At 41.9% G+C, this 26,854-nt stretch overlaps 1 protein-coding gene across 3 annotated transcripts in view; it reads right to left on the reverse strand.

The window, feature by feature from the left end:
• DTNBP1 (dystrobrevin binding protein 1) overlaps window positions 1-26,281 on the reverse strand; it is a 43,594-nt gene extending 17,313 nt beyond the window's left edge. The window contains exons 1-7 of one of the 3 annotated variants that reach the window (XM_035124714.2): window positions 26,047-26,281; window positions 23,650-23,700; window positions 23,303-23,353; window positions 22,161-22,221; window positions 20,035-20,167; window positions 16,479-16,611; window positions 12,820-12,842 (exon numbers count right to left, since the gene is read on the reverse strand). In XM_035124714.2, the coding sequence (XP_034980605.1) occupies window positions 12,820-12,842; window positions 16,479-16,611; window positions 20,035-20,167; window positions 22,161-22,221; window positions 23,303-23,353; window positions 23,650-23,700; window positions 26,047-26,102 (508 nt within the window). In that variant the 5' untranslated portion in view covers window positions 26,103-26,281. Of the gene's footprint in view, window positions 1-12,819; window positions 12,843-16,478; window positions 16,612-20,034; window positions 20,168-22,160; window positions 22,222-23,302; window positions 23,354-23,649; window positions 23,701-25,986; window positions 26,006-26,046 lie in introns of those variants that run through there. The other 2 variants (XM_035124715.2, XM_035124716.2) reach the window with 2 other exon arrangements.
• Between the last annotated feature and the right edge of the window lie 573 nt (window positions 26,282-26,854).

A 26,854-nucleotide genomic window follows, 5' to 3' on the forward strand; every position in this document is an offset into this window, starting at 1 on the left:
TCAGTTTCCCCTTTGGAGCCATTAGACCTCTAAAAAACCAAGTTGGGAGATAAGTGGGTGTGGAAATTCTGAAAGCTGAGAATATCTGCTGCACAATGAACTTGTAAGCAATACCTACCCTTGTTTCATCTTTGCAAACTAGTCAAATATTTACAGGTTAGTTTTGTCATTGCATTAGTTAAGCTATTTGATTCTGCCTTCAATAGCTCACCCTTAAGGCTATATGAAAGCTCTCTGTAGGGAATCATCTTGATACAGAAACTAGCTTTGACAGGACTATATTTGATACTTCAACTGTCATGCCACATTTTAAATCAAAAGGAAGTCACAATGTACTCTAGGATTTACTCTGCCTTAAGAGTCCAAAACAAATAGCCCCTACTTTAAGCAAGTATTTCCTTTTGAAGGACCATTTCATGACCAAAAAAAGAGACAGCAATTTCAAACATTGTAAGTTCCCTTGTTTGGGAAGCACTGACCTGGAAGTTTTTGTTGTTTTTAGCTAAATGCCAACAGTTCTTAAATTTTCAGATAGTTGAGAGTTTTTCTTTTTCCAGAACTAGTGCCTTCAGTCTCTTTGAAAAGCAGTAAGATAGCGTGAATGGCTTGTATCAAACTAAGTTTGACTCAGTGTAGACCAGGGGCCAGCAAACTTTTTCAGCAGGGGGCCAGTCCACTGTCCCTCAGACCTTGTGGGGGACCGGACTATATTTTGAAAAAATATATGAACGAATTCCTATGCCCCACAAATAACCCAGAGATGCATTTTAAATAAAAGGACACATTCTACTCATGTAAAAACATGCTGATTCCCGGACCGTCCGCGGGCCGGATTTAGAAGGCGATTGGGCCGCATCCGGCCCCCGGGCCTTAGTTTGGGAGACTCTGGTGTAGACCTACCAAAATTAATAAACCCAAGTTAGTCACATTCATTAATTCCAATGGGTGAGATTCACCTAATGTGGAATTTAAACTGCAAGGATATCACACAAGGATATCACACAAGGATTTCAACTTGTTCTCATCCTCCTCCTCCTCCCAAAGCTGCCTGATCAGGTCGGGAGAATCCCCAGAACAGTGTGCAGGGAGAGGAGAAGTGAGATCATTCTATCTGGCAAGCTGCAATGCTTGCAACAGATGGAAAAATTGAAAATTGCAATGTTGAATAGGTCTGAACTAAGGAAGACCACCATTGGATACATCCCAATCACCCAGTTACAGTGGTGCCTCACTAGATGAAATTAATTCGTTCCAAGGGTCAATTATTTTTTGTCTAGCGAGTCCCAGTTTCCCATAGGAATGCACTCAAACTTAATCAATGCGTTCCTATAGGCTCTGGGGGACTGGCGGCGGCATGCAACGGGGCTTTGGAGAAGGTCTCCGAAGCCCCGTCCGATGCCGTCTGTGTGCAAGGCAGTGGGGGGAGAAGCCTTGCCTGCCTCCCCCGACGAAGTTGCGCTCCGTGCCGGCTGTGCGTGGCGGGAGAAGAGCTTCTCCCACCACCGCCTGCCTCCCCTGACACGGAGCACAGCTTAGGAGGTCTCCAAAGTTGTGCTCCATGCTGGCTGTGCACGGCGAGAGGCGGAGGCGGGGGAAGAGCTTCTCCCGCCGCCGCCTCCCGCCTGCCTCCCCCGACACGGTGTGCAACTTCGGAAGTCTCCGAAGTTGCGCTCCGTGCCGTCTGTGTGCGGCGAGAGGCGGTGGGGGGGAAGCTCTTCTCCCGCCGCCTCCCGCCTGCCTCCCCCGACACGGAGCGCAACTTCGGAGGTCTCCGAAGTTGCGCTCCGTGCCGGCTGTGCGCGGCGAGAGGTGGCAGGGGAAGCTCTTCTCCCGCCGCCACCTCCCGCCTGCCTCCCCTGACACGGAGGTGTCCGAAGTTGCGCTCCATGCCGGCTGTGCGCGGCGAGAGGCGGCGGCGGGGGAAGAGCTTCTCCCGCCGCCGCCTTCCGTCTGTCTTCCCCAGTGGTGCGGGGCGGGGTGGTGGCTCCAGGGGACGGAGCGGAATCGCAGCGGGCGCTGCTTGCTCCCGCCTGTCTTCCCCAAGCCAAGGGGAAGACAGGCAGGGGCAGCCGCCACACCGCCGCGTTTCGGCTCCGTCCCCCCTGGCAAAGGAAGATTAGCTGTCAGCTTCCCGCGCTGACAGCTGATCTTCCTTTGCCGCTTTCTATGGCCGCGCTTTGTAAGATGAAGCGGTGGTCATAGAAAATTTTGTCGTCTTACGAATGCCTCGCGCAACGCAAAACTCTTTTGTCTAGCGAGTTTTTCGTTGTGCGAGGCATTCATTGTGCGAGGCACCACTGTATTTTGATCTATAGTCAATCAGGAGTCAAGACAAGGTAAACAGGAGTGAGATAGATTGAAGCTGTCCAGAGACCTCTATTGTGAGCTGTTGAACAGCCAACTCACCCCCCTTCCTACTTACCAGATGCACTTGGGAAAGCCTCCTATTGAGTAGGCCCCTCCTGCTCAGTAGACCTCTGCTTTCCTTGAAGCCGAGTGTGACGGATTGGGCTGGCTTGAGTAGAACTCCAGGGTGTTAAGAGTTAAACCCAGCCTCCTAGTTGATTGACAGCATTCCATTCCAGGAGGGGCGGGACAGCCATGGGTTTAAAGAGGATGGGTAGCTGTTAATTCATGAAGAGCGGGAGTGTGTGGGAGGTGGTGGAGTAGGTTACTAGAGTAGGTGTAGATGAGGAATTGGTTAGGTTTGCAATAATATGATTAACAAGAACAGTGCTATTGAAACCACAAGCTTGTACACATGAAACTTGAATGCACCCGTTAAGATTTTAAGACATTAAATGTTAAGTTAAAGTGCCATCTAAACTATCGTCTGTGTGATCTTTCCAGCAGGGGTATCTATTGCTCATTTGGTGGGGATACTCATTAAAAGGACAAAACCCCTATCTAAAGCAGAAAGGATAGTTTGTTGTCCCTTGAGTGCATGAGAGGAGGAGGAGGAGGGAGACTGGTTCAAGGGTGACACAAAGTTTCCTCGGGAGGGAGGAAAGCTTCACAGTGGGGAAAGCTCAAGTGAGGAGAACCCCTTACTGGTGTGTACACTAAGAATAGTCTCATATTCACCCCAGAGCTTAAAAAGATACCGGGCCACGTTTGGGCTGGAAAAGTACTCTCATTTTATTTGTAAAACCCACAAGGGATAGTGGGGTTACAATAAGGCTATAGGGAAGAGTAGAGAGGTTTAGTGTTACCTCAGAAATCCCTATTAGTGCTTTTTATAATCTGAGAGTTTTGAAAACAAAAGGCGTAAGGTGGGGACTTCTTACGTCGCACCAGGCAAGCATTTCTCATCCATTATCTGTCTCACACCAGGTCTATCTCTGTCTTAGCTCCCAGGGGCTACAGGGGAAGAGGGAGAAGCTCGATCCATGATATGGTGTAGGGAGTTGTCCAAACTCAAAGAAAGGTGTCTGCATGACCTGATGAGTTAGTTAGACCGCTTAACAGATTCTTCAAGGCATTCCATAAGGTCCCAAGCCACTTCCTTGGACAAAATACCTCCAGTGTCTAGGTCAGACTAGCTCTTGACAATATATTTACATATACCTTTTCATTCATTATCTAACACCAACTCTAGTCTGAGTCATGTTTTACTTTTATTCAGGATCCATACAAAACTTCCTTGCAGCCCTGTTTAGGGAAGTTTTTAACGTTTGATGTTTTGTTGCTTTTTTATATATTCTGTTGGGAGCCGCCCAGAGTGGCTGGGGAAGCCCAGAGTGGCTGGGGAAACCCAGCCAGATGGGTGGGGTATAAACAGGAGCAGAGCAAGCAAGGGGTGGGGGGCAGCCCGCCCCGGGCACCACCCTGGAGGGGGTGTCACTCGGGGCTACGCCCACGCCCCTCGCCTCTGCATGGCAGCCGGGGGGGGACAAAAAAATCTGCAGGTGCACCGGCCGAGCGATTGGGCGCCGCACGGGTGCCTGCAGGAGGGGGGGGTGGCACTCGCTGCCTGAGCCTGGACGCTCCATTTAGAAGTTGCGGGGGGCAATCCACCCCCCACAACTTCTAAACGGAGCGCCCAGGCTCCGTTTTGAATTCGCGGGGGGTTGCGATCCCCCTCTATGTAGCGATGCATGCGTCGTTACGTAGCAATGCCGCGCCCCCCGGGGGCATGGCAATTTGCCGCCCCGGATGTCACGGCGCCTCGCTACGCCCCTGGGTTTAAATAATTATTATTATTTCTGTATCAGTTTACATATCACTCACTTCTACTTCAAAGCTATTTGCATCTGTTCACTATTTCAGATGCACTGTAGGAAACAATTCCTCATGCTAAATCTTCCAGCAAGTTTCTTAAGCTTTCAGCCTCCATTTATAATGGATTCTACAGAAGCATTTCCAAGTCTAGACTAAAATCAAAGTTCTAATGCGAACACATCCCAAGCACTCAGAATACTCAGCTTTATTAATCTCTCTGATGTATGGCAATCTATTCTCTAGTCATCCAGCTCTGCAGCCTCTAAGCCTATGGAAACAAGCTGTTCTATAAACCATTTGTGGGCAGAGGTCTAAGAGAGCTTGACTTTCTGTATCAACTTTCATTTTAAAGTAACATCTTTTGTAGCTTGCTTATTGATATCAACATGGCCCTTCCATGTTACTAGGGTCTAATTTCAATTTTGACCTACTGAGGCTGCTTTCTGGGCCAGATTCAACCAAGTTGTTGCCCTAGCATAAGCCAGCAAATAGGTCCTGCTAGCGCAACAAGACTTTCCTCCCCACTCCAAATGCCCCCCCTGCACCCTCCCCAAATCTTTTCACCTTGAATTCTACCAAACTAAGAATTCAAAGTTAGTGTAAAAGCCTCTCAAGTTCATTTATATTATTGTTACCAAGCACTCTGAACACTCAAACTTGACTGCTCAATTTATTGTTTAAACCCACACTATCATCAATATTGTTGCATGAGAGTATGGATGATGATCACTCATGAAGATTAGCATAAACAACTCGAGTGGTAGAATATTGTCTGGCTAGCTCAAGTAAGTCAGCTTTTTATAAGAACATCTAAATGTATGAAGACTGATTTTCAGTATAAATATGTGCTGGAATGAAACCTTCACTGTAATATCTGTGCTGCCAATCTTTTTCAGATTATCATTGTTTTATTCACCACCATCACCACTTAGGTGCTTTTCCAATGGAGCAATTGACAACAATAAATGTATTTTGTTTCATTATGGCACAATCTTATTCTGAAAATTTGCCAGTTAAGGATCTATAAGATTCAGCAGAAGACTTGCTATATTGGTAGAATACCAGGTATGGTACTGCCGTGGCAGATTCACCCATATATCTGGCATCTTCCACCAGTATAATATCTAAAACAGAACACATGCTGTATCCTATATACATCTTCAAGTTATGGGCAATGCTTATCAACAGTGGAACTTCATATCAGCCCCAGACCAAGTGCCAAGAAATTTGTCTCATTGACCTCAATGGTGGTGGGGTGTGTGTGTTAAAATTGCTGCCTCTCTTGATAACCACCCTACCCATGTTGCCACAACAGAGTGTAACATATGGTATAAAAGTAAAGGACCCCAGTTGGTTAAGTCCAGTCAAAATCGACTATGGGGTGCGGCGCTCATTTCTGCTTTCAAGCCAAGGGAGCCATTGTTTGTCTGCAGACAGCTTTCTGGGTCATGTGACCAGCTTGATTAAACCGCTTCTGGCGCAACAGGACACTGTGACAGAAGCCAGAGCACACGGAAGCATCATTTACCTTCCCGCTGTGGTGGTACTTATCTACCATACTCACACGGGTATGCCAGGTTGGCAGGAGATAGGAAAAAGCAACGAGAGCTCACCCTATCACACAGATTCAAAATGCTAACCTTACGATCCACAAGCCCACCTGCGTCTCATAACATATGGTGCAACTCAATGCCAAACCACAGCATATCACCCCCAATATATTAACCACATGCAGGGAGACCACAACTCAAGGTAACATGCTGCTACATTTCTCTGGTTCCATGCCATACACACTTAGAGCTTGCAAGGACTAATTCTTGCAAAGGTCACTGTCTCCAAATTACTCATAGATAACAGTACATTGCTTCTCTGCCTAGAACCCTAACAGGTATTATCTTTAGAATCCAGATACAAATATCCAACACCAAACCTCACTCCAACAATAAGGGTGCCAGGATAGAGCACCCCACACAGGTAAGCAAGAGATCAGGGGCAACCATGACACAATGCAGAATTGTTCCAAATGCTTCCCTTGTCTCCCATCCCTACACCAGCCATACATGAACATTATGTCTTCCCTGAACCGCATTGCTGTTAACAGTAAAATGTACTTTCTGCATACTTTCCACATTAAGGTGAAGCACTCATCCCAGCATGCAGGTAAGCTGTTTGCAAAGGCCAAGCACTCAAATTCAACTACTGCTATTGAACCCCATTATCCCTAATGCATTGCAAGATCACACTCAGACTTCCACTGCAACCCCCAAGGATGAAAAAGGGATGTGTACTCGGTTACTGCAGGAGGAACACATGAGCACTTGGGTAGTACCACTCTCCCTTGTCTCCTTCTGCCTTTCTACCTATTCTTCATCCAGATAATCCAGCTGCTGCCTACTACTCATCACTCTTGGTCTCCTTAGGCTGACTGTTCTGCAGCTACCACTGTAAGCTCCATGGCAGACAGTTTTGCAACAAGTGAAGATACTCCTAACATGAAGCAGGTATGGCTGGTCCAAAGCACAGGACAAGCACCCTGTTGGAGTGGCATCTTGCCAATCCCAAATGTTTGCCTTTCCCTTGCAGGATTTACTGAGTTCTACCCAACCCCAGATGCTGATCAATCAGTGCTATAACTGCCATATGTGCTGTTTCCTTATTCCCAGAGATTGATAGATAAGGATTGCTTTCCCACATTCTAGCATGATCTGGCTTCAGCTGGCCTCAGGATGGAAATCAGAGGCTGAGAGCTTGAACGGTTTAGAACAGACATCCCCAAACTGTGGCCCTCCAGATGTTTTGGACTACAATTCCCATCTTCCCCGACCACTGGTCCTGTTAGCTAGGGATTATGGGAGTTGTATGCCAAAACATCTGGAGGGCCACAGTTTGGGGATGCCTGGTTTAGAAGGATAGCCCTTCACCCCTGTTCAATCAAGGATCCTTTACCATGAGTTTAGCATGCCTCTTGGGGTGTACAGCAGGGACTGAAAATAAAAGCAGACAGTGAGCCCTGCACAGTGCTATCCAGCAGAAACAACCTATCAGGCAAAATAGCAGGATATCTAATAGATTGATCACATAGGTTGCCAGGAGTGAGGCAAACAAAAAAGACTGTTGGCCCATACACGGGCTGAGTTACTGGCACCATGCAGCACTCTTCTGATTAGCTCAGGTGTGCCTGATATGGGGTTATACTCTGATTGAAACCTGGGTCCCTTGCATGTAAAATGTGAGCTGTTTCACCCAGCTAGGATTCCTTCTGCATTCCTGGCATCTATGCAGGTGTTGAGGTTAGCAGAAGAGAAGACAAATGACTCATTATGTGCTTGATTGTTGTCAGCTGTTATAGTATATGGTTTCAGGCACTGCTCCATGGTGTTTGCAGCATTACTCCATGTCCTGAAATCACATTCTCTTTTGCCTGACATGACTTTAACCAGGCATACAAAAGGTAGGGGGGGCTACATTTACCCTTTTTTCTGGTGGACCTGAAACTGCCATGTCCTGCTTCCCAGTCCAGTGAGCCCCTGGAGGTTGATGCTGTCAATGCCTTTTGCTGTATGTACTAACCCCTGGGCTGTGGGGCAAGAGTCTTTGTGTCACCAGATGATATTGAACCTTTGTGCCAGCAGGGCTGCATATACTCTCTGCCCATATAGCTATGATGGTAACATACTGTGCAGGCTTTCCTTCTTCCATTGAGACTGAATGTTGTGCACATACAGTACGAAACAAAGGGATTTGAACCCCTGTCTTGCAGGTATGCCTACAGACTGGAAGAAGCAGGGTCATTGCACGATGAGCCTAGAGCTGATGGGGATGCAACTGGGCTTGTGCTCCTCTCATGCATTAATTCTCAATGTCTGTACAGGTAGGCCAGCTCACAACAGAATGACCATGTGAAGCTCTACCTTGGGCCTCCAAAATAAACCCTAGACAGAGGAAGCCTGTGGGCATTGTCACTGGCACAGTTTCCCCATGGTAGTGTGATGGGGGCAGTAATCTAACAATATCTGGGAACTCAGTAATGGAAAAGGCTCTTTTAGACTTCAGAGAAGCTTCAGTGTTGGCTTAACTAAAACACACACACACACACACACACACACATGCTAACACAAAACATGCTAACTTGTATCACAGGACAAAACAAAGCAACGAAAAGACACCGCAAGAAGAGTGAAGACTGTAAAGAATAACACACAAAATTCTGAGTGCCAACTCGCAGAAATGTGAGGTTATGCCTTTAAAAAAAAAAGCAAGAACTGTGAAATGGAATTCTCACTTTGGATAATAATTTCTGCCATTATTATATCATTTATTTATTTTTAATAGTGGAAATAAAGTAAAGCAATAACATTTTTTTATAACACTAATCTGAAAACATTGCCCAACTACATGAAAACACTAGGATCTATACCAAGCATATATATATTATACCAAGCAAATAGTTTAATCATGCATAGACTATGTATTTGAAACATTAAAAAAATCAAAATTGCATCTTTTATGTGACATTTTAGTAAAAAAAAATGGAAGTGATTTTGATTGTTTCATTCTTCACATATGTGGGGAAATGCTCTTTTAAAAACAAGACTTTGCAATGACTGCTTTAAAAGCGAAAAGGGACACATCAGAAACCAACCTCTCATTTATACACTTCTAGCAGAAAAAAAATGTTCTGGATTGGTATACCACTCTTATACCACTCTTATTCTCCAATCTACCAAATATGAAACCACCTGCTTCATGTTAAAACATGCTTGTTCTAAAGGATGCCAGCAGTCAATATTACAGAAATGATTCAACAGAAATGGATTCCTGACTACTGTTCTCTAATATCGTATTTAATTTTAATGATTTCTTTTTTAAAGAAAGAAGTGTGTACCCGGCAAATTTTATCCAAGGCCTGGCAATGTACATTTCTATGAACTCTTACATAATTACAGACCTAGATCATCATCAGCTTAGATTCATGCCTGCAAAATTTCATTTTATAATCAGGGCAAAGGAATAACAATGCCTGCTATAAATATGCAGGAATATTTTTTTTCATTTACTCTTCTTAGCTACACAAATAAGATCTCTAGCTATTCCACTATAAGAATACACAGTACAAGTTAAGCAAAACAAAAGCTCAAAAAATAGCTTGCAAATTACTTTAACTGGCATTTTAATACAATAAGAGCTTTAAAGATGAAAACCATTAATAAACTTTCACCTACAAGAATTCTTCCGATTATTCTCAGTGGTTCCTGGAGAAGACATGGCAGAGAGAAACAGGCAAGTAAACAGAAGCACAGTGCTGATCAAGTGAAACCTCTAATTACTAAGCAGCTCCAGTGATGTACATCTTTCCCGTCGTAAAAGAATGATACTACACATCCATTCTCCCACTCGAGAACTACACAGGACAGACCACATCAATTGGTCATTCACATAAAATTGAAACAAACAAGGACAAATCCTTCCACTGTTGTTCCATAAGCTGAACATAAGCTGTCAGGAGATGTGGTATTCCAGAATGCATGCCTATATCTGGGAGCTACCACAATCCGTTTGAAAAAGGGGTGGAAAGTGGTCATAAGGAATACACTAAGAGCTAATACTTGATTGTCTAACAAAATGCAATACATTATTCAATTAAGCCACTGATGAACAGATTTCAGGTTTGAATAGCAACAGTTTATTTGGCTTTCCCCTCCCAAAATTACCAATTATGGTTGTGTTTAATAACCCTTCAGGACAGATTATGAACTAGTCTTGCTAGAAATGCATTTTCCTCCTTTTGCATGTGTGTGGTGTGTGCACACACGTGCATATATATACACACAGTGAGTCTGAACTTGAAAACACAGTGCTAATGTGCGATACATACATCAACGAATTATTCAATCACAGCTTATTACGATTTACTCTGCTTGTTAAGCCAAATACTCATTAGCATTCCTGTGCCTGATAATCTCAGCAATGTGAGTTTTCACAATTTAGAAATGCTTTCTCGAGCAAAAAACAAAAAACTTGATTTAAATGCAAGCATACAGTTAAACCTTTTTGTGCACAGTGGGAGAAAAAGGGGGGTGCACACTCCAGGAAGCATCAAGGTCCAAAGCTCTTTAGAACTTTGATGCCATCACTAACACCTTGAAATCAAACAGAAAACATACCAGGTCCTAGGACAGATAATTAAACAGTCAGCCTAGGAGCACTTAGGAAAGGATGCTGTGATTACTAAGAGCAAGCATGGGTTTACAAAAAAGAAAAAGAAAAGGTCATTCCACACTAATCTTATTTCTTTTTTGTTTGGATGGAGTTACTTGCTTGGTGGATTAGGAGAATGCTGTGGAGGTATAGCATATTGATTTCAAGTAAGGCTTTCAACAAAGTCCCCCTAGATATTCTTTTGTAGGAGCTGGTAAAATGTGGGCTAGAGTAGACAATGTTACTGCTAGGTGGATTTGTAGCTGGTTGACTGAGATTCTCTGTCATCCTGGAAAAAAGGGGACAAGTGAGGTGCTGCAGGGTTCTGACCTGTGCCCAGTGTTGTTACAACATCTTTAGCAATGACTCAGAGGAATAGAGGAAATTTGCAGATGGCACCAAACTGTGAGGGGTTGTTGAGAGAATCTTTATTGCGGTCCAAAGACCCATAGAGTAATTTCAGAACAAAATACAGTTAAGACAGCCAACCACACAAGAAAGAGAAACTGAGGTGGTCATTTTGTTTTGTCTTAAGCATGATAATCTTTGTATCTGATGATAATCTTGGTATCTGATGAAGTGTGCATGCACACGAAAGCTCATACCAAAATAAAAACTTAGGTGGTCTTTAAGGTGCTACTGAAGGAATTTTTTATTTTGTTTCGACTCAGACCAACACGGCTACCTACCTGTAACTAGAACTTTGTTTCTTATAACTTCCGAAAGAAACTTTGCCACAGCCAGTGTAATATAATTAGACCTGTCATCCAAAAGATATTTAATATGGGAGGCTTCAGACTTTCCCAAATTTGCCAGTAGGTGTTTAATCAGTTGGTCCCTTGCTTGATCGTACTGCCCACAATGCAGTAAGATATGTTTCATACAATCGACGTCCTCAGAACATAAACAAAGCCTGTTCTGATAAGGGATGCCTCTCAGTCTACCATTTAGCACTTCCAATGGAAATACATTTAGTCTGGCTTTGGTAAATAAACGCCTATAGGTTGGTACAGACAGGTTCCTAAGATATGAGGGTTTCTGAAAGGCATACCCATATTGGATTCCTGAGGGGTAGCTAATGCCTCAGAAATAGAATCAGAATTCAATGTGATCTTAACAAATTAAAGAACTGGACTCAAACTAACAAAATGAATTTCAATACACAGTCCTGGGATCCTCCAGCACTAACTCCGAGACTACCTTGGTCAGGAGGGAATTCTAGGCAGCAGGATGGATGGTACTGCAACAGTATCCCTATTATCTCTTTATAGTTTAATGTGAGGTACAGACCCACATAACCCTTAGCAGAATGGATGTGTCTCCTCACAAGAAAGAGACTCACTGTGGATTCCTGTGAAACACACCCTGGCTAACACTCCAATCTGTTTTGAGGCTTAATTGGGTACCCAGGTATACAGAGCAGAGTTGGATCAATTCTATCCAGCCTGTCCATCCAGTTCTCAATAATACATGTCAGGTCAGCCCCCAATGGACTGACCTGACATTTAGCTGCAGTACTAGATCAGAGGGCAGGTTGAATATATAAGCACTCTAAATTCTATGCAACAGAAGACAGCCATGATATATGCCACTGACTTTCAAAACTCAAACCTAGAAGATTATATTTAAAACATAGTTTATATTTTTCACTCTATAATGCAAGTATTAACAATAGCACAGAATTATATTTACTTACTCTTTGGCCATCTACTAATACAGCCTGAGTTTAAAGCTGTCATGACAAACAAGACATTTTCAATACCAAGCTAAAACAATGTGGCATTTTACATAATGTGCCACTTGTTATCTGTTGAAGTTAATTGACTGTGTTATGCAATAATAAAATCACTCACTTAGCTAAGCAAAATCACACATTTAGCAATTGCTAGCAATTTTTAAAATGGCAGGTTAATATTTTGTGCCTCACACATTTTGTCTCAACAAGTTGTGCATCATAAGTGCCCACAACAGCAGGAAAAACATCGCCACACTATTGACTAGCAGTCATCCACCACAGGCACAATGCCCACATGCAACATGTGCTTAACAGCATTCAACACCTCAGGCCAGTTGGGGAGGATGAAAAGTCTGTACACACCTCCTATATCTCTTTCCAGCCTCCCCTTTTCACTCAGTCAAGGAGTTCAAACTGCAGGCTCACTGTTTATTAACTTTACAACCAGCATATCAACACAACAGAGTATTACTTATTTACTTCAACAAGAAACATATATAGCCAGGAAGACAGAGTAAGACACTTGTTTGCATTATGGTAGCTAAAGCTGATCTGCAGAACTGGTCTGCCAGAAGTTAAGCAGAAACAAAAGTGAAATAGATATTATTTGTTTCATTTGATTTAGTAAAAGTTGTCCTAAGGGGTGGGGGGAGGATTTGAATTACCTTTGAAGATCTCAAGTTCTTTCCTGTAAAAGGGGGGAGGAAAATAAAACAAAATGCATGATCACAAGTTTAGCTGCACAAAAGGTTTTGTCAGCAACAGGAAAAGAATGTAAGGTTGTGTGATTTTTATAAGTATGTAAGTATCTGAAGAAGTGTGCCTGCACACGAAAGCTCATACCTATGACAAACTTAGTTGGTCTCTAAGGTGCTACTGGAAGGATTTTTTTTATTTTAAGTATGTAAGACTACTTCTCACAATCAGGGTGTGTGCAACAGCATTATTACACACAATAAATTCATCTCAAGTCAATCAACACTTGATATATTTTATTCCCACTGACTGCAAAAACAACTTTGAATGAACAGTATAATCAATTAATCTGTGCAAGAATTTAAAAGCAAGTCATTTGAAATAGTGTATGTTTATCAAGTTCTAAAAAGTGCTTTCAATTATTGGTATTACAGTGGTACCTCGACTTACGAAGGCGATCCGTTCCGGGGCGCTCTTCGTAAGTCGAATCCTTCGTAAGTCGAAGCATCCATTTTGTGCATGCGCAAAGCACGATTTTGCGCTTTGCGCATGCGCAGACCACGCTTACCGCTTCTGCGCATAACACACACGCGCAAAAATACTTCCGGGTTTGCAGACTTCGGAAGTCGAAACCTTTGGAAGTCGAGGCATTCGTAAGTTGAGGTACCACTGTATTAATTCAGAGACAACAGAAGTCATATATCCAATCATATTAATAAAATAAGTATAAACACTACTCTAAATGAACTTCAGAGTTGAAGCACTTAGTATAATTCTACATTTTAGCATTTATTATATGTAGAAAATTGTATGCATGATAAAACTGTAACAGAAATTGCTTGGGGGAAAGATGAAGTTCTATAATATAAAGAATGGTCAAATACACAGTATCTTGGCGTCAAATGTACCTGGATGGCTACATTCAGAGAGATGGAGAAGCAATAGTCTATAAGGGTGCTGATTTCTACAAACATCCACCAAAGAAATGCTTTTTCTCAAACCAAGATCAACATTAGCAATGCTTAATCAAGCACAGTGGCACAGTGCTCATTTCTACATAATAAAGTAAACCTTTTCCAGTGCACCCTTTCTGATTAACTGTAAATAATTCCAGCCTGCTTCAAGTCAATATATAACATACATTCTTTGACGGAAGTAATCTGAGGAGCACCCATTCTTTCAAGAGAAATCTCAGAGGAGTTACTGGCAATTAGATTATAAAACAAAACAAAACAAGGCTGTGTCTTTCAACAAGCTGGAATTCCTATATTTAGTGCAAAACTGAAAACAAGCATATATTGACTGCAGCAATGTCAAATCATGAAAGTTGCCAATAGGCACAGCTGACATTAGCGAATGTCATCTTCAAGGGAACAGTAGTTTTTTTAAGCAAGGAAAAAAGGTTCAAGTCAGAAATGAATATTGAAATGAATTTAGCTATGTGATATATTTAAATTCTTTTATTTCACAGTTAATATAACAGGACAGAGGAATAATGATAGGTGGTTTGGATTTAGGGGGACTCAGGTTCTAAACCCTGATTATTCATAAAGGTGATGCAGTAAGTATCTCTCAACCTAATCATAGCATTCTGGTGAAGGTTGGATGAAAGTCCAATATAAATCACTCTTAGGCTGAAAATGAGGCCCCTTGAACTCCTGTGGCTTCAAGGACACTTACTTTCTCCTTGCCTTGACCACTTCAGGTAAGGATAGCTTCTCTCCTTTGGCTCAGCCACCCTAAACTGGTGCTGCTACCTTTCAATTTCTTTAAATAACATACATTCTCCTGAGTAGAGGGATGGGCTCTCCTCATGCCCACAGCCTGCTGATTAATGAGGACAAATTTTAATCAGTTATGCCACCTTAAATTTATTATGGCATAACCTTATATCAGTTTCCTAGTGTGGACTTTATAGGGAAACTGTGGTTTAACAAACCATGAGGTTTTCTTGCAGAGGGTGCATGAGGAGGTGGTAGCCTGTGAATTTATCCCTGCTAGAAGGGGAAACTAGAGTTTGTTGAGTTGAAAATGTTACATCTGAACTGGGTAGGTGGGTCACCTTAGAAAAAAAAAAGCCTCATTTGACTGGTATCTGAATAGGTGCTGCAATGTGGGATAGAAAGCAACTACATCTTCCTCTGTTATAATACAAGCATCTCAAGAAACATTCTAAAAGGGAAGATTTGTGTATACAGTACTATATTCTCTCTTAAATGGCAGTTGTTAATAACATTCTGACAATAATGTATCCCATTAATTGAGTTCTCTCTCAAATTATTAGAACAGAAATTGGTTGGTAAGCCAACAGTCATTGACAATAAAAGGCCTTCCTTGTTCTGTACAGTTTAAGAACAGCCCTGTTTACAAACTATTTGGTTTACGAACTCCACAAAACCGGAAGTAGTATCCCTGTTTGCAAACTTTACCTCGGTCTAAGAAGGGAATCTGAACAGTGGAAGGGCACGGGTGGTGGGAGGCCTCATTAGGGAAAGTGTGCCTCGGTTTAAGAACGGTTTCAGTTTAAGAACGGACTTCCAGAACGGATTAAGTTTGTAAACCGAGGTACCACTGTATAAGTAATTTTTCACTCCGTTATCCTTCAATTTTGTTCATCTGGTTGCATCTTGAGATTTTTTCTCCAAAAGAGTTCACCATCTTACTTGGTGTAAATTTAATGCATAATTCCAGCTCTTTTTCTTCAAGGATATAAGCCCTACAATGCAGATCACCTCACTAATGTGTCTCCAGAGTATGTCAAAATATGTCCTTTAAAAATCAAATAGCTTGGCTGCAATTCTAAATCCAACTGGCCTGCTAATTAAATCAAACCAGACTAAGTCATGATCACTTGATCCAAGTTTATTCCCAACACCATTTATCTTATCCTCACTATATGTCAGCAGCAAACCAGACACTACCTTTTCTCCCAAGAGGTGAGTGACAACTTGATGAACCAATTTATCATTTTGCTCACCCAGAAATAGCTGGTCCCTGCCATTGCTAGAAGCATTTATTTTTTCATCTGTACCAAAGAAATGGAGTCCACAATTACTATGTAATGCCCTTTACTATGAATCAGAGCAATGTTGACAGACGATGACTAATAAGGCAGATCAAGTCATGGCAATTAGAAGACTGAATACCCAAAGTGAAACTTTTTCTACCACATATTCAGCACAATCTTAAGCAGGCACCCCCAAACTTCGGCCCTCCAGATGTTTTGGACTACAATTCCCATCATCCCTGACCACTGGTCCTGTTAGCTAGGGGTAATGGGAGTTGTAGGCCAAAACATCTGGAGGGCTGCAGTTTGGGGATGCCTGATCTTAAGCATGCTTACTCCATTCCACATTCAATGGGGCATAAGACTACAACTTTTTCTACCACATATTCAGCACAATCTTAAGCATGCTTACTCCATTCCACATTCAATAGGGCATAAGACTACAACCTGAATCTGAAACCCAACTACAGGAAGATAATTCCTTTTCATGAAGAATTCTGGGACCTCAAGTTTCCATTCTCAGACAAGATGATATTTAAGATGAACATATATTTGCACAGAAAGAAGGAATTCACAGTCAATAATATCAAAAATAAATATTTAAAATCATAATAAACTCACCGTTTAGTCTTTTTGTAATTTTCAAGCTGTAGTACTTGCATATGCTTGTATCTTTCCAATTCACACTGTCCACAGAGGTCTTCAAGATAAAGTAAATGATTTTCCATTTCCTTAAAATTTGCTTCCAGTTGGACTAGGATAACAAGATATTCAAATATCAAAATAGGCAAACCATTAGGAACATAATTTGTGGCGATTTTAATTTTTTTTTGCTTATCTTGGAAAACAAGCGATGTCTCAAAACTAATTGCACTGATTGGGGATATGGCCAATGAGGAAAGAAGATTCTTCTTCCTTCCTTTTCCCTTCCCACCAACACTCTGCCTCGATACTGGCCAGGCTTCACTGAACAATCGCTACATGAAAGAAGATCCATGTAGAAAAATCTAGTGTCTTTATTCCATAAACATCCTAAGCTGCAACATCCTTTGGAGCACACACATCAGTAGCCACCCATTACAGGGAGCAATCCCTTTCCACTCCACAACACTGATCAAGATGGTGTATGGAGAAAGAAGCAACACCATCTGTGTCACACACACACCAACAGCAATAAACAAAATTTACTGCTCTGTTATTGCCTGTGCTACTCTTGTGGTTGTGGAATATGGCGAGTGGTCATAGGCTATTTACAGCATGTTACAATTGCATGGTCTATGATGATCATCAATGTTCTTACCAAAAATTCACGACTCCTGATTATTGCATTGTTTTACTTGCGCAACTGTTAAACATTATATCTATGTTAATTGTACAATATATTTTTGTCTATTTTAGGAACCGAGGAATCATTTAAACCCCACATTCTGTTTGAGTAGGTTTTTGTACTTACAATGTAGGGTATTTGATTATTTACATTAAACTATACCGTTCAACGGGAAACAAGCAGTCTTTTTTTTTTTTTTGCATTTCAAATCATTACAAATTATATCGACACCAACAGAGGAAGACGGGGAAAAGAAGAATAAGAAACCTATTATGAATTATAAGCTGTTATAAATCAAGAAATCATATAAAATGGTAAATCATATACATTTAACATATTATAAAAATATAAAAGTAAACTTCAACGAATTAATGACCAACAAAGGAAACTTAAAGAAAAACATAGATAAAAAGAATAAGATTAAAAGGTAACTAAAAGAAGAAAAATAAAGAGTTATATAATATATATATGTGTGTGTGTGTGTGTGTGTGTGTGTGTGTGTGTATATATATAGTTTACAATTTTCTAACCCCCACCATCCCACCCTCCACCCACCACACGTGAAAGTTGTGCTTCCAGCCATCTTTGTTCTGCGCCTTTTGTGTTTTTTTTTTCAGTCATCTGTATACCTGAAACATTATTATTTATCTCTTAATAGGTCTTTCGTGCCTGAGTCATCAAATGGCTTCTGCAAATGAGGGTTTTTCCATCATTGTCATTATATAATTTCTGTATTTCTCCCAATCTTTATTTCTGGTTTCCTCATTAATTCCTTTAATTTCAGCATATTTCGTTGCTGAATTGTAATATGTTAGCAATTTTTTCTGCCAGTCATCTTTGGTTGGTACCTTATTACTTTTCCAATTTAAACCAATCAAATTTCTGGCTGCTGTTGTAGCATATATTACGATGCTTCTATCTTTGGGCCGAATTTCATCATGTAGTATACCCAGGAGGAATAATTCTGGGTTCTTTTTAAATGAGTACTTAAGAATTTTTTTTCATTTCTCTATAAATCATATCCCAGTAGGGCTTTATTTCATTACACCTCCACCATATATGGATGTAACTACCTATTTCTGTTTGACATCGCCAGCACTTCTCATCAGCTCCTTTATACATTTTGGATAATTTTTGTGGTGTTAGGTGCCATCTATGTTGCATTTTAATTAAGTTTTCTTTTAAATCGTAGCTTGGCGTGTAATTTATATCCCTGTTCCATAATTTCTCCCAGCTGTCTACCGTGATTGCCTTTCCCAAATCTTGTCCCCAACGGATCATTGAAGTTTTGGTTAATTCTTCTTTTGTTTGAGACAAGCAGTCTCAATAAGGGCAGGATCTTCTAAACTTGCATGCTCCACATATGCTGTGACACCAACTTACACCCCAACATGGTTAGGCTGAAAAAACCCACTTCAATAGGTTTCAATGAAATGAAACCAGTTGGTTAGGTTGTTTTTAATCTTAGTTGCTGGGGGGAGGACACAATATTCATGGATAGTGCAGCTTGTTGGGGGGGGGGGGTTTAACTCTACAAATTGCAGCTGCAATCCCCATTAATATCACCCAAAGCAATTAGGCATAAAGCTAAAATGATTTTTCCTAAGCCCAATTATTTTTGGACGGGGTGAATAGAAGCTGGCTTTTATGTGATATGTGCTGATGATTCACACTGTATGCATATACCGGTAATATATGCATCGGTGGGGGGGGGGGGTACATGCAATATGAATTTTGGCCATGCTAACTCTTGTTTTGGCCCCACCCACCACTGTCATCCAATCCCAGATGATTGGCCAAGAGGGAATGTGGTCCTCAATGCTCCCCTCTTCCTCAATCCAGATAGTGATTTCTGGAAAAGTAGCAATTGAGCACCCCCTAGTGGAGACTTTAGAAAACTACAGACAGTTTACATGACCAGGAGTCCCTATTTTCTTACTACAGTACCTACAAAGAACTTTACAAAAGCCAAGCATTTGCCAATTTACTTTTACTTTTTTTCAATTATGCTTTAGAGAGCTTTCCAAATAGCAGAATAACAACTTCTCAAATACTAAAATAATGGCACCAGAGAAGATATCTTATATGATAAAAATTAACAAATGTATATCAATTAACCCCAAGAAGGTAGCAGAAACTTGGAATCAGTGTCTTCAGGAAATACTGAATGAGAGGAAGAGTAACAGATTGAAGCTTAATCCAGACAACATAGACATGCTGTTAGTTGGGTATCTATCTGATTTGGATGGAGATATATAACCTGCTCCAGATGGGGCTGCACACTTCCTGAAGAATGAAGTACACAGCTTGATGCAGGAGAAGTGGTTCTCCTGTGTCCAATTTTAACAATAGATGTCTACGTGGCATTTGCAGCCAAGACTAGCTCTCTACATTAGACTTCCCTTAAAGACAGTTTAGAAACTGAAATAGGGTGACCACATATTTGAATCTAACACTGGTTATCAATTTGTGTCTGGACTCAATTGAAGAAGCTCATGCTCTGGGACGCGACTATTTAAAGAAACACCTTTGCCCACATGCATACATGAGATTAAATATAATCTTCCAAGCCTTGTTCTTTTATCTCTCTGGGTACCAGAGACAGGACCTTTCTGCAGCAACACCTCAAATATGGAACTCTCTCCCTAGGGAAATCTGGCAATCCTCCTCCTTCTGTGCCTTGAAACATTCCTTAAAAGCATTATTATTATCATACCTTTAATATAACATTATTAAATTTTTAACTGTGATGTTTTAACATTTGTATATTCATAATTTTCAAGCTGCTTAGGGGAAAGCTTCCTAAAAGGTGGGACAAATCCTTAAATAAAGCAGCACACACACACTTACTCAAGCTGGTGGTTGTAGATTCTAAATCTGCTAAAAAACCTGGAATTTGCTGGAGCTGTTCCTGAAGGTCTAGGAGACTGCTTCTCTTCTTCTCCCAGTGAGCAGAAAGCATCACAACTTCACTATCCACCAGCTGCAATGTTTAAAGCCAAGAATAAAACTAACATTCAATTTATTTTAACTCTCCAAACCTCTGATAAGGCTCACGAGTCAGCTGCCAAAGCCTTAAATAGCTACACATTTCAATTCACAATATTTTCAGTGCAAAATACAGAGATTTCAAATAAAACAAAAATACTATTCAAAGTTATGCTAATGCACCATACTAAATATTTTTCCAAGTTTGCAAATGTATTATTCAATACATACACCTGGCCATGGTCTCTCCAAAAGTGAATGGATGTCTTTTTACTTTGAAATGCGAATTCTGATTATGATCAACTCTCAATTTAACATTAATTTTAACACTTTGTATTATGTACTCCAATATCTCAAGTCTATTCAGTCAACTCTTTATTATTACAGGGATGGGGAACCTTTTTCAGCCCGAGGCCACATTTGCTCGCAGGCAACCTTCACAGTGGTAGGTGAGGCAGAGCCACAAATGTGTCTCTTATTCTACAGAATACTACACTCCATCCATGCAAGAGTTAAAGTCTCTACATTCTCTCTCTGCTCGCTCTCTCTCTCTCTCTCTCTCTCTCTCTCTCTCTCTCTCTTCTTTGCCTTCCATTCTAGCAAGCAAGAGTCATTATCACAGTACAAGATGCATTCCAGCCAGGCAAAAGCACTTAAGGAGATGCAAAGCAGGGCCAGTGAGATACATGACCCACGGGAAGGGGGTGTGAATGTGGGGGGGGGGCGCTTCAAGAGCCACATTTGGCGCCTAGGCCTGAGGTGCCCATTAACATATTCATGTTTTTCCTTTTAACAAGGCAAACCTTTGCAGCTGTACAAGTTGAGAGACAACTATTTTTAAAAAAAAATATTGGAACAATAGTTTTTAACTGAGTATACAATTGTAAATTCAGATATCATATCAAAGTTTATGCCAATTCAGCAATTATTTCTGCTACACATTTTAAAGTTTATAAAACCTTCTGCTGAAATTTCAGTTAGATATTGGGCATTCTGTAAGTATCAAAGGCATGTCACAGCTTAGAAAGCCAGCAAATCATGAACATAGAATTCCTTGAAGTTGTCATCAATACTAAGTTATGTTTAATTCTATAATATATTTTGACATTTGAAGCCTAATATATTTAGCAGGAATATGCCAAAGAAAAGTATATTTATGTACAATTTATATGTTTTACTTACAATATATAATGAAGCACAACTACCGTAGGTTCTATTTGCAAGTAATTAGATTGATCTGAGTTCTGATTTGATGACATGTGGCTATATTCTTATTGCTCTTAAACCAGTTCAAGAAGCAAATGTATATGAAAAATTTTAATTTTGTTGGTGAACATCTTGAGTTTTGTAAAGGTTTTTAATTATTACCGGTACATTAGAATCCTACCCTTCCTCCAAAGCTCCCTATTAGTATTAGTTATATGAATTTAGAAGCATGCTGAAGATTTACAGCTATGTAGCCCACATGCTCCCCAGGAATACAGACATTTCAATTTGCAGCAACCTGTACAACCCCATTATTCTGTGAGTAGCATGGCACTTCAATTTCCCTGCCATGTATATTTGTGTGAACATAGCCAAGCACTTCAATTGAACATCCATCAAAGTCAAGTGAAGTTAGAACATTTAACTCAAGTGAAGGTGTGGAACTGCTGGATGATTGCCTGCAATTAATAATGTACTGGATGTGGGGGATGAATAAACTAAGGCTCCTCTAAGGCATGCATGTTGCAAGCACATGGTTTGTCTGAGCCAGCATAGAGGTAGAGGTGGGTGGGTGATTTTCAGCTGACATGGATGGAGCTGCATTCTACATAAAATACCAGGTTCCCAGTTAAGGAATGCTGATCAACATTCAGGATTCTTTCAAACAGATGTAACATGGTGAATTCTCATTTATATGAGAGAGATGTGTACCTTCCTAAATGCAAAATACCTAAACAACAGCAAAAAAAATGTTTGTATGTTAGTTTCTGTAAATGTTTTACCTCTCCAGCTTTTGCACATTCTTTTGCTCCTCTGTGAAGAGTTGCCCAAGTATCTTCATATCTTCACAAAAGAAAATAGTGATATCATTGGACTTATACTTAAGGTTATGGCCCACAAGCTCACCTAGCTGTCCTGAACCAAAGTGCTTATTTAATGTAAGAAAATATAAATATAGCTACTAAGAAAAACTGTTTAAAATGTATTAAGTCAAACAAACTTGAACTCAAAGCACTCAGGTTTGTCAAGGCTTAGAAAGCAAGCATTTTTTTCAGAATTATGCAGAGATTAATTGCACAGTTCTATGCACATCTATTTGGTAACAAGTATTACTGAGGATTCTGCAGGACTGTAGCTTAAGATCACAATATGAAAACATGTTTATATTTTAAAACTCCCATTAGCACTGGAGCCTTACCCAGATTCACATCTCTTAAGCTCTTAGAAAACAGGTCTAAAACCTGGGCCAATAACACAACTTTTAAATGAAAGTCAAATTTCTTAAATAAGCAGTTACTCTACACCAGGCATCCCTAAACTGCGGCCCTCCAGATGTTTTGGCCTACAACTCCCATGATCCCTAGCTAACAGGACCAGTGGTCGGGGAAGATGAGAATTGTAGTCCAAAACATCTGGAGGGCCGAAGTTTGGGGATGCCTGCCCTACACAGTTAAACAAGGCTTGGAGGGGTCTGAAACTGCTGAACAATTGCCAGAAACAAACCACACATTCACAAATAAAAAATATAGAAGAATGAAAAAACCTTAAAAACAAGAATATGGTTTCCCTATCTTCATCTTAGCCATGCTTAACCAGGCTGCACTACCAATAGTGTTTGTGCTCAAGCCCCACTGAATTCAATGGGACTTATATTTTTAGAAATACATACAAAGTTTTTTGTTCTACTTTAGCTCCATATAAGTAACAAAATGCTAACCATACTAAGGTATCAATAGGATACATGAAATCACTCACTTTTTTAAAGAGTTAATTGTTTTCTACTGAATATTGAAGTAAACAAGGGGAGCAAGGCAATGTGCTACCAAGATCTCTCCTTACTGACTACATCTATGCCTCCAGAAAAATAAACAAGAATTATAAACAACTGAAATTCAACAGGAGGAGTTTAAATGACAGAATTTACTTGCTCAATAAGAGTAATCCAGCAGAAAACTCTGGTGAACACTGTATAGCCCTGTAATAAAAAAAATAACAGAATGTGTTAGTTAAGTGTTGAAGTTCTACAGTACTTTTCTAATTAATATTTAGATCACAAAGCTACCTTTTTTACATTTCTATTGCAAATATTAACAATTACACAACTTATACTGGAAATTTTAAAAAGAAATAAACAGAAAACCTGCTAATGTAAGTTTCTTAATGTTATTCAGTAGAACAGACTATTTGTTATGCCATGTAAATGTCATGTAATAAACTGGATTTTGCTTATGCAATTTTCATAAAGCATAATTTAAGAATATCCAACAGCACCTCTGCTTGCTTATTTTAGCCTCTCTTGATTTGTCGCTCAAGGTCTTCAACCTAAAACACAAAGGAAAAGCAGTGAGACTCAAAATATGGTAAGGCAATTTATTGAGGTTTATTAAGTGTTTCCCGCCTCTTCTGCATTTCTCCTGCCACCTATAAACATCACTAGATATATCACTCCAGCTCCTCCCTATTTTGATACTTTTCCAGCCCCCGATTTCTCTGGTATCACCTAACTCCATGCCACTTAGTCAGCTTAAACCATGGAGCAGGGAAAGACTGTAAATAATTAAAAGTAAATAAATAAAAATGCTTAACTGACAAATCACATAACTCAGTTCTGCCCTACCTAACATAAAGCCTGTCCCCGATCCTGGCTACGCCCATGAAAGAGCGCCTGTTACATTATAAGCTTGGTGGAAATACAGTACTCATGCTAGCCATTAGTGAATCAAACATTGTAATGTACCCAGGCACGCTAATGACTCAGGCCTGGGTATACTAGCAGGTATACTCCAACTTTCCCATTATACCCAAAGTCAACAAGAACATAGCTAGATTCCACATATGAACAAGAAGAGTGGTAGCTGGTGGTGCTCACTGGTACTGTAGGGCAGAGACCAGGAGATCAGAGCCATAGTGTGTGGGGGGGGGGTGAGTCCATGGCCCCAGCTGTAATTTTGTGAGGGGGTGCAAACAGGTGCCCTCACAGCAGTCCCCTTTGAGTGAGAAGCTGAGCCTTGGCTGGACACTTGTGCCTGGCCGCAGCTCCGCTCCTGAGTCAGCCGACCCAGGGGGGAAAGCATGAGAATGGGTGGCAATGCTGCCGCCCAGCTTCCTCGGCCATGGCGCACCTTGCGCCTGGCTGCAGCAACTCTGCCACAGGGTCATATCTGACCCAGCAGCAGAGAGCAGCTCTCTTCAGCTATGAAAGGGCACGTCCAACCACAGTGGTGCCACCCACCCTCTTCGGTCAAATCACACCTTGTGTCTGGTTGCAGCAGCTCTGCCGCCAGGATAGGCCTGACCCAGTGGTGGAGAGCAGGAGGAGTGGGCGGCAGCTTCCCCAGCCCTATCCTTCCTTGGACTGTGGCGCCTGGTAGGGCACCCTCTCTGCCTCCCACAGGTGCACTCCCACACCTGCCCTGGACAGCGCGGGCATATGCTCTGCCACTGCAGGAGACCAACAGTAAGTGGAACCACAGCCAATGCCTGGCAGACCCTATTAATAATATCCCCCCCCCTTTTCTCCCTAAGGGCAACACTGAGACTGCAGATGAAGAAGCTGACAGGCAGTGCAACCCCTTGGCCTGATCAGAAGAGGGAAACAGGAGGGAGCAAGGACTGGCCTGATCAGAAGAGGGAGACAGGAGGGAGCAAGGACTGACTGAGGTTGGTGGAACAGTGCCCCATTCGCCCAAATGAACAGGGCCTCTCCTGGTAACATGGAAAACAGCCCTTATAAGAAGAGCAATTGGAAACTAGTACTGTATATTCTATCAGCCTTTTTAAAAAGCAGGCCAATAAAATCACACGAACTGGGGACTGGAAGATGGGAGGATAGGAAGCATTGCCTGCAACGTTATGAGTCCCAAACTTTTATCATTAACTTTTTAATATAATACATTTTTTAAAAAAAGAAAGGGGTCCTATTGGCTGGGCTCTTGTTCCAAAACGAGCTCACCTTACAGGTAATGTACTCTGATAGGAAAGCAATCAGTTGCAACCTAGCAAAAGCTCCAAACCGTTAAAAACACACACACAAAAAAAACGCCGCACGATCAGGTGATAAGCAGCGTGAGTGATTTTTTAAAAAAACAACACCGAATTAGCAAGTCCAAAGTTCATTTAGCAACATTGGGAAGGAAGGCGGGACATGGGAAGCGACTTTTATTCAGAACTAAAGTAGCCAAGAACTAATTGACAGCGCGTGGTTTTTGTGCAACACCCCTGGTGCTATTTGCGGCAGCGTATTAAAAAGAAGAAAACCCGACGCAGGACACGCCACTCGCCCCATCCTCACAACACGCATCTGGTGTCGGTAGTTAGCAGGCAATCCGCCCTCAAACGCCAACGCACTTCTTACACCGACACACGACGCGCATTTACTCCGAAGTAAAGCCCCAGTGAATTCAATTCCACCACGGGGCTCATTCCCAAAGTGCCGCAAAAGTCGCCCCTCCTAGGGGGCGTTTTAACCCTAACTTCCCGCAGCAAACCCTCAACGCCCCACGGCACGTCCCTCGTCAGCGGAGCCCCGAAGGGCAGCCCCTCGCGCCCCCTTACTCCGCCAGCAACCCGCCCCGCACGCGTCACGCGGGCTCTCCCTTCCCTCAGCACCTCAGGGACTTTCAGGAACTTTATCGCGGCAGCGCAGGCGCCAGGCGGCAGTTAACTCACCCCGAGGTCAAATCCTGCTGGACGCTCAGCAGCCGCTCGCGCAGGCTCTCGAACATCTTCTCCTCCCTCCCTCCCCCTCTCGGCCCGCGCAACACAACAAGCTGGAAGGAGGACTCCTCCGAGCCCCTCCACTGCGGCACCCGGGGAAGCGCGGGACGCGGCTGGGAGGGGGGAGAGGCGGGGCTTCCCGCGAAGCGGCCCAACGGCCACACAGCCCAACCGTCAACGGTTCCTCCTCCTCGCGCTGTGCCTGTCAAGAGAAGCCCCGCCCACCCGAGCCGCCCAAACCAACCGCTCGCCGGGGAGGAAAGGGAGGAAACGAAGGCCCACTCGGGTCGCAGAGAGATATACATAGGTATATATACCGGTATATAGGAAAGAAAAATAGAGAGTGAAGCGTCGCCTTGTCAGGATAGGGACTTTCCGGGTTTCCATCAGAGAAGACTCCCCCGAGACGGAAGTGAGAACTGCCCCCCTCCCCCCAATCTATGGACAAGTTTAGAATCTACAGTATGTTGCTCTGAATGGATGTATACTATATATTTTACTTTCTTTGCAATTTTTTTTCCTGGCTGTTTTATTTGATGTTTTAATGTAAACCGCTTTGAGGTTTTTTTTCTTAAAAATATAAAGTGACATATTATGAGTATTATCATTGCTGCTGCTGCTATTGTTGTTGTTGTTAATAATAATAATAATAATAATAATAATAATATTGCACGAGCTTTCACGAGGCCCCACTGCATAGGGTGGTTCCCTCCGATCCACCCACCAAAAAAAAAAAAAGTCGAAGAGTGAAGTTCCTGCT

The sequence above is a fragment of the Zootoca vivipara genome, chromosome 8, assembly GCF_963506605.1.
Source record: "Zootoca vivipara chromosome 8, rZooViv1.1, whole genome shotgun sequence".
Lineage (NCBI taxonomy): Eukaryota > Metazoa > Chordata > Lepidosauria > Squamata > Lacertidae > Zootoca > Zootoca vivipara.